We start from the raw sequence: 16,085 nt of genomic DNA, 5'->3' as shown, positions 1-16,085 counted from the left end.
AATCCTCAAAAATATTAGCAAATAAAATTTAACAATATATAAAAGGTATTATATATCACAACCAAGTGGGATTTATTCTAGGTATACAAGACTGGTTCAACATTCAAAAAGCCGTTATTGTAATCTGACGCATCATCAGGCTAATGAAGAAAATCATATGATAGTATCTGTACATGCAGAAATGGCATGTGACAAAATCCAACACCCATTTATGATAAAAACTTTCAGCAAACTAGGAGTAGAGGGGAACATCTTCATCTTGATGAAGAACATCTACATAAAACCTGTAGCTAACATCATACTTAATGGTGAGAGACTAGATACTTTCCCTCTATGATTGGAAACAAGGCAAGATGTTACCTCTTGCCACTCCTATTCAACGTTGTACTGGAAGTCCTAGCTAATACAATACGACAAGAAAAGGAAATAAAAGTATGCAGACTGAGAAGGAAGAAATAAAACTTTGTTCGTGGATGACACGATTGTCTATGTAGAAAATCCCTAGGAGTTGACCAGAAAAAAAACAAACAGAAAACCAAAACAACTCTCATGGAACTAATAAGTGATTATAGCAAGGTTGCAAGATGCAAGGTTAATATACGAAGGTCATTTGCTTTTCTGTATACCAGCAATGAACAATTGGAATTTGAATAAAAACCACAATACCATTTACATTACATTACCACCATTTACATTTACATTACATTTACATTACCACATTACCACAAAAAAGAGAAATACCTAGGTGTAAAAATAACAAAATATGCACAAGATCTCTATGAGGAAAACTGTGAAACTCTGATGAAATTAATCATAGGAGATCTAGATAAATGGAGAGATAATCCATGGATAGGAAGAGGCAATATTGTTTAAGATGTCAGTTCTTTCCAACTTGATGTGTAGATTCAATGCAATCCCAGTAAAAATCCTGATAAGTTATTTTGTAGATATCAACAAACTAATTCTAAGATTTATACAAAAAGACAAAAGACCCAGAAGAGCCAACAATATTGAAGGAGAAGAACAAAGTTGTAGGACCGACAGTATCCGACTTTGACTTACTGGGAAACTACAGTAATCAAGACAGTGAGGTGCTGGCAAAAGAACAAATAGATCAATGGAATAGAATAGAACGCCCAGAAATAAACTCACACAAATGTAGTTAACTGATCTTTGACAAAGGAACAAGGCAATATCTTTGAGAAAGGATACTTTTTTCAACAAATGGTGCTGGAACAACTAGACATACAGATGCGAAAAAATGAATCTAGACACTGACCTTACCCCTTTCACAAACATTAACTCAAAGTGGACCATAGACCTAAATGTAAAATGCAAAACTGTAAAACTGCTAGAAGATAACACAGGAGAAAATATAGATAACTTTGGGTTTGGCAATGCGTGTTTAGGTACAACACCAAAAGTATGCTCCGTGAAAGGAAGAATTGATACATTGGACTTTCTGAAAACAAAAAACTTCTGATCTGCGAAAGACACTTTCATTTGAAAGAGAATGAAAAGACAAGCCACAAACTAGGAGAAAATATTTGCAAAACACATATCCAGTGAAGGACTTGTGTCCAAAATATACAAAGAACTCTTAAAATTCAACAATAAGAAAACAATTCATTTAAACAATGGGTAAAAGATCTAAGACACCTCACCGGAGAAGATATACAGCAAATAAGCATATGATGTCATTAGGGAAATTCAGACTAAAACTAGATACCACTAAACAGCTATTAGAATGGCTAAAATCCAAAATACTGACAATACCAAATGCTAACGAGTATGTGAAGCAACAAGAGCTCTCATTTGTTGCTGGTGGGAATGCAAAATGGTACACTCACTTTGGAAGACAGTTTAGCAGTTTCTTACAGGGCTAAGAGTAGTCTTACTATGTGATCCAGCAATCACTCTCCTAGGCATTTACCCAAATGAGTTAAAAATTTCTGTTCTCACAAAAACCTGCACACGACTGTTAATAGCAGCTTTATTCATAATTCCCCCAAACTGGAAGCAACCAAGATCTCCTTTAAGAGGAGAATGAATAAACAAGCTGTGGTACATCTATACAATAGAATATTTTTCAGCATTTAAAAATGAGCTAACAAGCCATGAAAAAACATGGAGGAACCTTAAATGCAAATTGCTAAGTGAAAGAAGCCAGTCTGAAGAGGCTACCTACTGTATAATCCAAACTATATACATTCTGGAAAGGGCAAGATGATGGAGATGGTAAAAATATCAGTGTTTGTCAGGGGTTTAGGGGGAAGAGGGATGGATGGATAGGTAGAGCACAGGATTTTTAGGGCAGTGAAGAAACTATTCTGTATTATACTGTAATGGTGGATACACACACATGACATTATGCATTTTTCAAAACCAATAGAGCTGTACAACACAAAGAGTGAAGCTAATATAAACTATGGACTTTAGTTAATAATAATATATCAATACTTGTCAATCAATTGTAACAAATTGTACCATACTAATGCAAGATATTAAAAATAGAAGAAACTGAGGAGGGGAAAGGGGGGTATGTGGGACCTTCCTGTACTGTCTGCTCAGTTTTCTGTAAACCTAAAACTGTTCTACAAATTAAAGTATTAATTTTTAAAACCAAAACAAAATGACCAGGCAGATTTGAAAAAGGACAAAGCAGAGCTTTTAGAAATAAAAATGTAAACATTGAAATTAGAAGATTAGATCCAACTCAACTCAAGTAAGAAAACTCAATAATAGAGCTGAAGAAATTACTCATTGAAAGCACATAGAAAAAAGGAGATCAATGGAAACAATGTAAATGTTCTTCAATAGAGAACTGATTGAATAAATTAAGCTACCCACATGCATGTACACATGCACACACATATACATACCTATATACATATACACAAACATGCACATTATAATACAAAGAAACCATTAAAAATGCCTATAGCATATTGTTAAATTTTTAAAAAGCAAATTATAAAGCTCATGTAGAGTTGATCTTGTGTTGTAAAATTATATACATACATGTATGTGGGCGGGGAGAGATGTCTAGAAGGGTGATCATGAATATGTGAACTTTAGTTATCTGTGGATGAAGAAATTTGAGATGATTTTCTACTTCTCTGTGCTTTCTTGTATAGTTTGAATTGTTTAGAAGAGTATATTCCACATTTATAAAGGTTATAAAGCCATTTTTATGTAAAATATTTTTTAAAAAGGAGTTGGAAAATATGAGTGGTTAAAAAACACTGAGGATGGACTAAAAAGGTATAACACTTGGAGTTCCAAAAGGAGAGAATAGAGAGAATGATATTCAAGGAAATTATGATAATGATTAAGAATATTTCAGAACTTATAAGAGACAAAAAGTCACAGACCCTGTAAGTGTAATGCTTAACTATCAAGGTAAATAAAAAAGAAATTGATATTTAGACATTGTGATGAAATTTAAAAACACCAAGACAAAAACAAGATCTGAAAAGCAACCAGAAAGAAAAGGCAAATCATTAACAAGGAAATGATTATCAGAGACTCACAACAGACTTCTTATAGACACCATTGCAAAATAGAAAATATTGGAATAATAGCCTCAAAGTATTGTGGGAAAATAATTGTCGACCTAGAATTGTGTAACCTTCTGAGGGTATCTTTTGCGAATGAGAGTACAATAAAAATATGTTTGGAATTGAGACTTTACCCCCAATAAATCTTTAGTAAATGAAATTCTAAGGAATCTTGAGAATAAAAATCAAAAAAGTCTTAAATATAAGAAATCATTTTCTGTATAAAATAATTTTATAACAAATAAACCCTTGGAGAAGAGTGATAGGTTTAGTGTTCTAAGGCCTTTGTAATTGTTTGGGAGGAATGTTAAGATATATATATATTAACTTTAGGCTTCAAGTTGTTAAATATGCATGATAAAATATCATAGATAACCAATGGAAGAATGGAAATATAGTGTACAACTTCCAAGCCAATAAAAGGGGGAAATTGAATTGTAAAATGAACAACAACAACAAACATTAATCAAGTAAAAAAAAAAAGAGGCAAGAAAGGAGAAAATAGGAAGTAAAATAAAGCAGCCAAATAGAAAGCTTCAAGTCCAAATATCACACAATATATAATATAACACAAAATATAATCACAATAAATACAAATGTATTAAACTTGTCAGTTAAAAGACAGAGATTTTCACGTTGAATAAAATAAAATCTAGCCATACATCATTTAAAGCGACACATCAAAATAATAAAGATATAGTTGAGAGTAAAAGGATGGCAAAAGATATATCTGGAAAATACTTAAAAACAGCTTAGGTAGCTTTACTAATATTAAACAAAATAGGCTTTAAAACACAAAGCTTTATTAGTAATGAAGAGGGTCACTTCATACTGATAAATGCTTCTGTTTTACCAGAGAATCTGAGTTACATACTTATATTCACTAATAAAGTAACCTAAAATTTATAAAGATAAAAATGATGGAGCTAAGGGGATATATTGAGAAGTCTACCACTGAAGTGGGATATTTCAACACAGCTTTCTAATTATCGGTAGGACAAGGAGATAAAATGTTAATAAAGATCAATTTGTCTCATTACTGGTGATGTTAACTTGGATCACCTGATTCAGGTGCTGCCTGCCAAGTTTCTCCAATATAAAGTTACTATTTTTCCCTTTGTAATTAATAAGTACCTTGATAAATAATAAGTACTTATTATACTTTGAGAAGACATAAACATTTAATTTTTCATTATACTTTTGCCCACTAATTTTACCATCCATTGATGATTTTTGCCTGAAGCAATGATTACTGTGGTGTTTGGCAAATGGTGACTAATTCCATCATTTCTTCACAGCTATTAGTTGGAATTCTATCATGAAGAAGCTTTTTCTTATCCCTCATATATTTATTTATTCATTTAAAAATTTATGTCATTATGGACTCTAGGATGCCTTTTTCATTCTATGGATAATAAGTCATTACTATCATTATTTATTTTGTTGCTTAAATTATTTCTATATTGGCTATTGGGAGCCACTTTGTATTGGCTCCTGTGTCTTTTTGATATGTCCTCATCAGTTTTTGAGCATGATTTCTGGCGCCACAATATTCCAGGATCATCTTATGCTTTCTCTGCTACTGACATGAAATAAACTATTTCTCCAAGGAGCCCTGATCAGAGAAGAACACTTTACGCAGCATTCAGAACTTTTGAAATTGCCCCGACAAGCTGAAAATCCCCAAGCTCTGTGGACGTATTTTCTATCCTGTGTGCCAACAAAGTTGTCAGTACAAGTTTTTTAAATGTCATATTATAAGGCTAGGTCTACAAAAATAACAGCATAGTAAAAATGTCAAATATTTTAACCTTCAGAATACCAGGAAAAATAGTCATCACTTTTACCATCTAGGTTCAATGGACTTTTTATATTTTTAAAATTTTAAGTTATTTTGTGAAAAATTTACAGAAGTAAGAATAAAGACATAGTGAAAACAATAAAATAAGAATTTAAAAACAGCAAACCAAATTTTTCTTCTATGTTTTCCTGGTTTTGGAGATACATATACCTGAAATGGGCAATGACCTTTACATACAACTGTCTGCTCATCAGCTCATGTATGAAACTAGAAATGTTCATGTCGTAAATACTGGTTCCAGATTTTAAACTCGTCTTTAATGGGTTGTAGTGTTTTGTTACTTCTGGTTCTTCTTGCGTGTGCGTTATCATGATGTGATACTGTTGAGAAGTTTGAAGGCTCATAAGTTTGTAGAAAAGAGGACGGCCATCTTTTTGTGCCATAATTACAAAAACGTTTTCATTTTTAGGCTTATAAATATAAATTAGATTGATCAATGCCATGAACATTTTTATTTCTACATAATATCTGTCCTTTCAGTCACCTTTGTATATACACCTACCTTCAGCATGTGTCCATTTCTGAATCATATCAAGTAAATTTCTACCCACAGATATCATAAAAGATAAAAAAATCATCACATGTCCTTTTAGCAAAACAGGATGGTCTGGATTCTTGCTGCAAAATATTGAATGACTAACTGGGTTAGAATGTCATATTTCCTTTTTTGTTTATAAATATCTTGTTTGCTCGTTGATTCCTGAGTCTGAGTAAATTTATTTATTTATCCTAAAGACTCATAGTCTAAGATTTTGCTCATCCAGTCCTTTCACCCTCATCTGTAGAGTCTCTAGTGTTTCTGTCTCATTGCCTTCATCTTCTGACTCATCTAACCATTGGGAAACGTCTTTCTCTGTTAATTTTCTTCTCTTTCTCATTATGGACAGAAATGAAAAGTTGTGAATTCTTAACTGTGTTCAGTGAAACCTAAAAAGAATATGACAAAGATGATGTCTTTAGATGTCTTTTATACCTTTTGAAAGATGATGCATTTCTTTGGACAACACAATAAGAAAACTGAAGGATGATGCAATAGTGATGATGTATTTATTTATTCATTTCTAGGCAGTTCCATAATTTTTTGTTTCCTTATTATTTTAGGTTTTTTCTGGCGTAGTTAGAAATAATTGATGAGTGATGATGAAATAATTCCTAGAATGATGAAATAGCAGTGTTTGAAGATACAGGAAAAGATCACTAAGATCCCATGATGTTTTTCAGATTTATAAAATGATCGATGGACCTAAATGATAATAGTAAGAGAATGAATTTTGCCTAATTAAAAAATAAGTAATTTTTCTCTTTGATCTTTGAAAACCCTCCAAGAAACAATAAAAGTCATGAAGTACCAATCCTTAAAAATAGTTAGAACTGCTCAACAAAGAAGCTTAAAAGCTAAAATTGGATCCTGATGATATTTCAGAGGTTAAGAAATTTGATTGAGTCAAACAGTGAATAAAAGGAATGTTACATTGGCAAGACTCTTTCTTCCTTAAACCTGATAATACTCTAGAAGTGAATCCTTAATGAAACTAACCCCAGCTTTTTTCTTTAGTTACCTTGGAGATTAGATTGTGTTTCAAAGGACTAAGCAGATATGATGAGCTGTGAACTGTTAGGAAATTTGTTGAATGGAGTGAAAAGAGAACTAGACCAGGAGTCCAAGCACTATAGCTCTAATTTAGGCTTGGACGTTGACTAGTTGTGTTTCTTGGGCCAAGCAATCTTGGAAACCATGCTATAGTGGAAAGAGCAGTAGACTTTGAATCAGAGCCACAACAAGAACCTGCTCCTTTAGGCTCTTAACCTCCTGGCCTCTCAGTTTTCTCTTCTTTAGTAGAGAACTAGAGCTAATAAAATCCTGCCTAATGGTTGTGAGTATGCAGTGAACTAGAGACTGTGAGACCCTGGAGGGCCGGAACTTTTAGTCATCTTTGCCTCTCCTATGTCTAGAAGTATCTAAGTATTTATTGGATAAATGAATACATTATGTTAAACATGTTTATAAATTGTATATTAAAAACTGTAAAATGTTATACAATTACAAGGTCTGTGTGTTTGTGCTCAATACATTTGTATTAAGTGCTTATACAGATTTAAGGTCTTTTTGTCTCTTTATCTTAAAAAGCCTTTGGGGAAAAGAAGACTCTAGCTTAATCAGTGCCTCCTTCAACACAGGCTCATTGTTTTATCAAATGAAGGAAAAAGAAAAGCTTTAGAGTAATCTAGAACTTAGTATATAAAATTTTAGATCTATGCTCATTTAGCCTCATCTGTGATTATTAAAATGGCAGGCAGTAACAAATCAGTATATCATTGTGTTTGTTCTGAATTCTGACGGACTGGCTCATAAGTTCATAAATTTTCATTGTCATGCCATACGTTTTATAGAATAAAATATCTTTGTGCATTCTTTGAGCTTTCATAGTCCAAAAATATGAGTTTGGGTTTCCGTCTTAATATCAATATAAATTTTAAAATTTCTTTGCCTATATTTTCCCTTGTCCTTTAAATCATTTCTTACAAATTTTCTGAGAAAGTGACTTGAATAATTTCTTAAACCATTAGTCACTTTGCCATTTTAGTATAATCTCCACTTCCTATATAAGGAAACCAAAGGTCTTAAGAAATCCTAGAGAGACCAATTTGAAAGTTATAGGCCTTTTCCCTTTGCTGAGCCATGTAGCCTACCCAGCAAAGGGAAAAACATCTAACTTGGATTTACACATTAACTTGTTTAACTCACCAGTTAGTTTGGTCAGAGTCATTGCTCAGTTCAGGATCTGACTATAAATTAGATGAATGCTTATTTGAGCACCTTCAGGTTTCCCTGTGAAGTCACTTCTGCCTCTGACAGAGAAACTAGTATCTAAGGTTTGATGACTGTCAGTTTGATCCACAATTTACCCCTTTTGGATATTGGCCAGAGCTTGGACTATCAATAAATATTTTCTCGGCCTCAGTGTATGGTTTGTAAGTATGTGAGACTCTCTGTCCTTCCATCCTTGTTTGACTCTCTCACTGGTTGACAGGTTCCCTAAAGGTAAGAACTATTATTAATCTTTGGATGACATTGAGGTAAAGATATAATAAAGGAAATTCTTGAATTGAGGGTGAGGCTGGACTGCATACCGTTGAAGGGTCTTTTGTAACTCTTCCAATTCTATGCTTTAATTATACACCAGCAAGCATATAGAACAAGTGTTAGCACATGGTACTTCCATAATACTTTGCCGTTGACTGGCTTCCTATCGCCTGTCTCACTGAACCCATTCTGTTGTCTCCTCCCTTAGATTTTTATTAACAATGAGTGGCAGAACTCAGAGAGTGGGAGAGTGTTCCCGGTCTATAATCCAGCCACAGGAGAACAGGTGTGTGAAGTTCAAGAAGCAGACAAGGTATGTCCTTCTTAGAAGAAGATTCCCTATGAAATAACTGCCTTCAGACAGCAGAGCACCAAACTTACACTCTCCAGACACCACTGACATTCATTCATCACCTTTTTTGTGAAAGTAGATGGTTCTTCCTTTATTTTGAGTGTTTTCTCTCTTGACTGGTGCCTCTTGCTCTCTAACAGGCAGATATAGACAAAGCAGTGCAGGCAGCCCGCCTGGCTTTCTCTCTTGGGTCAGTGTGGAGAAGGATGGACGCTTCAGAAAGAGGACGCCTGTTGGATAAGCTTGCAGACTTGGTGGAACGAGACAGGACAGTTCTTGCAGTAAGTAGCCTAAGAAAACATCGTCTTTATCCCAAATTTACCATTCCACTGAGATTTAGATTCCTGAGTCTTTCTGAAAATATGATGTGAAGCAGACCTGGGAGCAAGCTAAAGAGTACATAATGTGTATGAAAAAAGAGATGTTTGGCTTTTGGGATCGGATGGGGAAGTGGAGGACCATCTGAGTGCCTCTTCTTACTGAATTTTGAAGAACAAAACTGTAGCTTCCCCTGACTGGTAAGGACCTTCCTGCCTTCCTTCCCCCGCCCTGAACAAAACAAAACAAAAACAGTTAGGCAGCGAGAGAGTCACCGTGCTGCTTGCAGAAAACCAATACCAGATGACTCATTTGAGAATCAAATAGGACTGGTTTTGACCTCCCCGCAGTTAACCCCTCTTGACTAAAGAAAACCCGTCAGAAGCAGAGGGCATGATATGGATCTCTCATACACTTCTGCTCCCTTTGTTCTTCTGTTGCTTTCTAGAACCAATAGAAAGGAGAGATAGCAGGGGACAGCAACCTTCTTTCGCTACAACAATCATTTTCTCACATAAGGAATTTCCCCTCTCCTAATAGTTTGTTGTTGTTGTTTTTAAAATAAAAGCCAATTTCTTAGAGAACACAAACTTTTTGGAAACTGGAAGCATCTGGGAATGTCTGTGCTATACTCCAGGGATCTCTACCTGGACGACCCATAGTTGATCAATTAATATTTAGGGCGTCCTTGTTGGGGAATGCCTTGTTCAGACAGGGCATTCAAATCGTGAGTACTATATCCCACTCTCTTCGTGGGAAGACAGGTCACTATCGGGCTTGCTTTGGGAGAGGGAAGTGTTAGTGCCTTCCTCAGTGTCCCTTCTACCAGGGCGCTTCCCTCCTACCATCCCCCTTGGGGATCTGTTCATAGTATGGGAACAAAAATGAGTCCTTTATGGAGATGATTTGAAACTCTAGCTATATGTAACATTTATTTGTCTATAAAAAACATTTTCTAATCTCCTTCTTCAAGGAATACTGTTCCAATGAGTTGTCTACGCATATTGTGAAAAAGGTGTTTCATGGTGAAGTAACTCCTTCTTAGAAATTCACAAGACACTGAGCATATAAAAGACTCTGAAAAGCCCTACTCAATGTTTCTCAAACTTGTTCAAGCCTCAGAATTTTTTCTGGCTAACCTATCAATATCATGCAAAACTGAATTCTTTGGAACACCTTGGGGAATGCTGGTCTATATGCTTGTCTCTTCACTGGATTATGATTTCTTTGAGAGTGAAAATTATACTTTACTTCTTTTTTTTGTAATCCTAGCACAGTTCCTGGCACATAAATGGTCATTGGGGTGCACATTGATGGTCTATAATTGTCTGTATAATTGAGTTAAATCTATACAATATTTACAACATTAGATGAACAGTATGTACCAGATGATGATACAGTTATTTCTGCAATTATATTTTCATGTCATAAAATTCAGATGCCATCCTTTTTCTGACATATGTGTCACTGTGATCAAGTCCCTTTTCCCATCACACCTAAATGAGATTCCTACTTTTAAATATCACCAAGCCATGAAAGGAGTGAGTTTTAATAAGAGGTAGCCTCTGGAATATAGGGGAGCTCCTGACCAGAAAACTGGAGTTAGTACTGCATCCAGGTACACACAATTGAAAATAAGCCTGGGCCTAGCAGCTCTCAGATGGATTTGGCTGTGTCAGCAGCTCATAGGGACTGTTTAGGTGGCCCAGGTTCTGATTGTTGACTCTACTTCATGCTGTGTGGACCTTGGCTCTATGCTAGCTGCGTGGAGAATGTAATGCCCATCTCATGGACACATAAATGTTCTAAAAAGTACTGGGAAATAATTTGATTCCCTTTAAGAAAGGTGAGCCAATATACAGTGATAAGTAATGTGATATTTTAAAATGAATTTCATCTTATATACATAGTGGATAAATTGCACTGTAAATAATACTATTTTCATGTCATTGAATGGAGAATATTTCAATTTTAGTTTTGTCAGCTCTCAAATAATTTTCCCACCAGTATGTGTTATAAAATGTCCATATAGAGGACGTGAGATTATAAACATGTTTTTGTTTATTTCATTTGTTGAACTTGTAACACCTTTAATATTTTTCAAGTCAAAATACTCTTTTCTCATTTCAGTGTATTCATTTGTAATCTTTTTGTTACAGATTATCCAGTTTAGGAACATGTTGTTAAAATAATAACATTCATAATCAAAACTGCTTAATATCTCTGTTTTTATTAAATGGACCAGATACGTCACTCTTAATAGATAATGGTTGTTAACATAAATATTTACGAAAAACCAGACCTCAAGTTGTTAAATTATGAGCTTCCCTAGAGGAGATCTTGTTTATTTGATGGTAATAAATAAACTCGCTGTGTGCCGTGGATATTCCATTTCTCAGCAGGGGTCTTGGCAGCTGTGGAGAGCGTTTTATTTCTCATCAGTTGCATAAAAGCCCATGTCCCTGCTCCTCTTTATGGATTCAGATTACTGGTGTGGACTCCAAAAAATCCCCACGCAGCTCTGATCATTAATATAACAGAAGCTAGTTTGACAAGCAGAACATTTCTTTATCATCAGCTGAAGAAATGTTGTGTTTATGGATTTGGATGGTTGTTCCTGGAAACACACAGGCACAAGAACATGCACATATATATTCGTTGTGGTTTTTACTGGAAACTAAACTAAACTGGCAGTACCAAAAATCTTTTTATTTGGGAAATCAAAGTTAACCAGGTATGCATCACTATTCATATTCATTCATATTCTCTCTCTTCCTGTTTTCTTCTGCTCCAGAAATTTAGTGTATCACTGGAAAGTTCTCTCCATTTCTTTTCCTACAGACCATGGAATCCCTAAATGGTGGCAAACCGTTCCTGCAAGCTTTTTACGTGGATTTGCAGGGGGTCATCAAAACCCTTCGGTATTACGCAGGCTGGGCTGATAAAATTCACGGGATGACCATTCCTGTAGGTATGTGAAATCTGAGTACATTGAAAGAGAAATATGAGGCACCACCAGAAACACACTTTCACTACCAAACACAAACAGCAGTCACATAGGATCCAGATATGAGCACACTTAGAGCGGCTCGAACCAAACAAATTCTGTCACTAACTCTGACAACGTCCCTATTTCTCTATGTAGACAGGCCACGCATAAGTGCGGGGGCAAGCCACTTACATCAGTACATCAATCAGCTAAGGAACAGTATGTGTTTGTCAGCTGCTAAGTGCTCAGCACTGTGCTGGGTTAGGTTCTGGGGGTGTGGAGAGGCACTGGGCGTGGGGAAGTCAGGGAAAATTCTGAGAAGATTAAGACTTGGTCCTTGCCCTCCTGAAACATAAGATCTACTTGTTTGGAAGGAAATACTCTAAAATGTTAACAATTGTTGTCTCTTAGTGGTGAGATTATGGATGAGTTATTTCTTTTTTTATATTTTTCTGTATTTCTGGTTCCTGTTGTTAGTGCTATCAAGTTGATTCCTACTCCTAGCGACCCTGTGTACAGCAGAGTGGAACCCTGCCCGGTCTTTTTGCACCATCCTCTCACCTTCTGGCACTATCAGACAATGCGCTGCTGCTGTTCATAGGGTTTTCATGGCCAATTTTTTTGGAAGTGGGTGGCCAGGTCCTTCTTCCTAGTCTGTCTAGTCTGGAAGCTCTGCTGAAACCTGTCCACTATAGATGACCCTGCTGGTATTTGAAACACTGGTGGCACAGCTTTCAGCATCACAGCAGCTTGCAGCCACCACAGAATGACAACCAACAGACAGGCAGTGTGGTTCCCTAACGAGGAAATGGACCCAGGTTGTGACAGTGGGAGTGCCAAATCTTAACCTCTAGACCACTAGGGCTGGCTATATTTCCTGTAATGACCATGAATTACTTTCACAATCTGCAAAAACAACAACCATCCTTACCTCTTTTTGTTTTTTTTAAGATCCAGGTTAGGAGACAAAACCAACAACACAAAACAAAGATCCCTACAGGAGGGTGACAATCAGGTGCTAAGTCGTGTGGCGTGGCCTGCCAGTGCTGCAGTCCTTTAAAGGAGAGGCAAAGTATCTAAACTACACTAGTCAGAGGAAAGGTCTCGATCTGAGCGTGGATACTAGCGATAGCTAGTACCAAATCGATGCTTCCACAGCAGCCCCAAGGGGAAGCTATCTTGTTAACATCCTTATTGGCAGAGGAGGAAGCTGAGGCCTAGAGAAGTTACGTAGTTTTCCCAATTCACCCAGCAAAGAAGTTGTAAAGCTGAAATTTTGACATTAGAGCCTGGTGAATCACTTCAGTAAAAGATCCATTTGAGATACAGGGAGGAAGAGAGAGCATGACCAGAAGGGGACTGACTGAAAGAGAAGTGAGGGTGTTGGGAGTGGCGACTAGATACAAGGAAAGAGATACGTGTTTACTGAGCGGGTCCTGGATGCTGCGAAGGACACTGTACCTGTGTTCTCTAGAAAACAGCCTGTTCTCCGTGTGCATACTAGGAAGAGGGGAAGGAATGCTGGGCATTTTGGAGTGCCCTGTTAGGGCCTTCCTAGGCTGAGGAGTATTGATTTACCAGAAAAGGGGGTTGTTGGCTGTTAGTGCAGACAGCTTAGAGCAGTGCTTCTCAAACTTTAATGTGCTCACTTATCCCCTGGATCTTCTTCAAGTGCAGTTTCTGATTGAACAGGTCTGGGGGCGGGACCTGAGAGTCTGCGTTCCTAACCAGCTGCCAAGTGATGCCTGTGCTGCTGGTTCTCTGCCTTGAGTAGTGAGGAGAGGATACAGAGACCAGCAGCAACCAGGTGGCTGTTGTGATGCCCCCGTTAGGCCTGGGGCAAAAAGAGAAGATGTCACAGTGAGAGTGGAGAAGGGACAGAGATGAGATATCAAAGGACTATTTTAAAATTACCTCCATGAGTGATGGTCACACGTGGAACGTTAGTCTTTAGAAAATGGGTTTCTGATTATAGGCACTCTTTCCTCCCATCCAGAGGTTTCTCTTGTTCAGCAGACTCAAAAGGATGGAGAAGATTGCTCTTAGGGAATGTCAGAATCTTAGTTCAGTCTTGGCTCTAAGGATATTACAGAACCACAGTTCTCTAGCATCACTTGCAGGATTTGGGAATGGCCTGTGAGGCAGAGTCACTATTTGATACGAGTATACCTGTTAGAGGACCTAGGAATTAAAACCTTTGTCAAAAATAGAACATACGTATGGTGATGGATGAAAATTAGACTATTGGTGGTGAGTACAAAGCAATCTTTACAGAAACTGATAAATAATAACGTGCACCTGAAATTACGCAATGTTATAAACCATTATGACCTCAATAAAATAATTGGAAAAACATAGGACATATATTAGCCCTTTTAGGTTGGCCTTTCCTACTTCAATGCAGAAAGATAAATTACCAATATCAAAGGCCCTAGTTTTTTTGCCCCCTACCCCACCTTCCATTTCACTATAAAAACAACAGATATGTTTCGGACATTTAGATATCTTTTCAAATGATTTACAAATATCTTAGAAATGAGGTGAAACAGAAGGCTATACACATAAATCTCTATTTGGCTTAACGATGTCTTGGGTTTTTCTGCTTCCTTAGGAGAGAAGACCCTGATTAGATAAGATTCATTGGAGTCAGTGATAATGTTTGATACTTTACTCTGACTTTATCTGGCAATAGAAGTAAACCCCATAAACCTCACCGTTTTCATCTGATGCTCTTTGGAGATGCTGAGGATGTTGACCCAGGAGTTACAGGGCTTAGAAAAGGCTTTTGCAGTAGTCTCTCCCACCTTTACTCATCAAGCGGAGTTCAGCCTGTGAGGGGAAAAAAGTGAGGAATTCTTTTAAATGCTAAGTAAAATTTTGTCTCCCTGATTTTTCTTAGAGTGCATTTAGAGGGATGCTGGGATGAGAATCTCTCTGGGGAGTCAAGTCCGTAGGCAGAGCTTCTAGGAGGCTGGGGGTTTGGGATGTAAGAGCGCTCGCTGTGGTGCCTCAAGCAGATGAGGGAAGGATGGAGGCAGATGTGAACATGGCAGCTTTCCTCTCTTTTCCTTGGGCTTGCCTGTGGGCTACTGAGAATTCAGCTCATGGCCCCTTTGGCTAGTTCAGTGCTCAGTGAATCTAGCTGGACTAAACCAGGGGGGCCGTAGGGGAAGATCAGGGAAAGGGCGGGTCATTATTATTCACTTATTTATTCCCAAATTGGTTCAATCAATTCATTTGTGTTTATATGTCCTTTGTAACTGCACAATTTAACTTCAGTGTGATTTTGTCTCTGCATTCTTGGCTTTTTCCAGTGACATCTGGAATATGAGAAGGATGTTAGCCTTTAACCATGAGGTCTTTATTGTGTTACACGCATTTCCCTGTGAAACTCCCTAATTTTATGTTTGGAATTATAAAGGAATATTGTACTTTATATGTGCATAGCACTTGAGGGTGTAAATTTTTTTTTCACATACAAGATCTATGTGATTCCGTGTGTGATCCTGTGAGACGCATTGGATTTTCAAAAGGTATTGCACCCATTCTACACGTAAGAAAATGAGATAGCAAGCAGGGTTTAGTGTGAACAAGGTCACATGGCTAGTAAGTGGCAGGCCTGAGATTCAAACCCAAGTCTCTTTCTGCCTAAGCCATTCTAGACCCTCTTCTTATGGAGATCAGTTCAGCAGGGCAGGAAGAGGAAGAGGCCAGTCACCCCGATGATGTCTTTAACCCTCTGCAGATTTTTAGATTAATACACAGTTGATTCTTGTTATTCATGGTAGTTACATTCTGTAAAGTTGTTGTGGACACTGAGTTACTGAATACTGAACCATTGCTCTTAGAGGAAATACCGGAATGAAAAGCACAGTTCTGTTTGGTCACCCATAAAAAATAAAATTGAAAGTTTTTTTTTT

General features: G+C 36.8%; 1 protein-coding gene across 1 annotated transcript in view; it reads left to right on the top strand.

Moving 5' to 3' along the window:
- ALDH1A2 (aldehyde dehydrogenase 1 family member A2) overlaps window positions 1-16,085 on the top strand; it is a 93,533-nt gene that overhangs the window by 29,627 nt on the left and 47,821 nt on the right. The window contains exons 2-4 of the mRNA XM_004421622.3: window positions 8,715-8,819; window positions 8,999-9,139; window positions 12,018-12,147. Of these exons, the coding sequence (XP_004421679.1) occupies window positions 8,715-8,819; window positions 8,999-9,139; window positions 12,018-12,147 (376 nt within the window). The remainder of the gene's footprint in view (window positions 1-8,714; window positions 8,820-8,998; window positions 9,140-12,017; window positions 12,148-16,085) is intronic.

Source organism: Ceratotherium simum, chromosome 3 (genome assembly GCF_057802395.1).
Source record: "Ceratotherium simum simum isolate JZ-2026a chromosome 3, ASM5780239v1, whole genome shotgun sequence".
In the NCBI taxonomy this organism is placed as follows: domain Eukaryota; kingdom Metazoa; phylum Chordata; class Mammalia; order Perissodactyla; family Rhinocerotidae; genus Ceratotherium; species Ceratotherium simum.
Note: the sequence above shows the minus strand (reverse complement) of the source record. Positions and strands in the feature narration are given on the sequence as shown.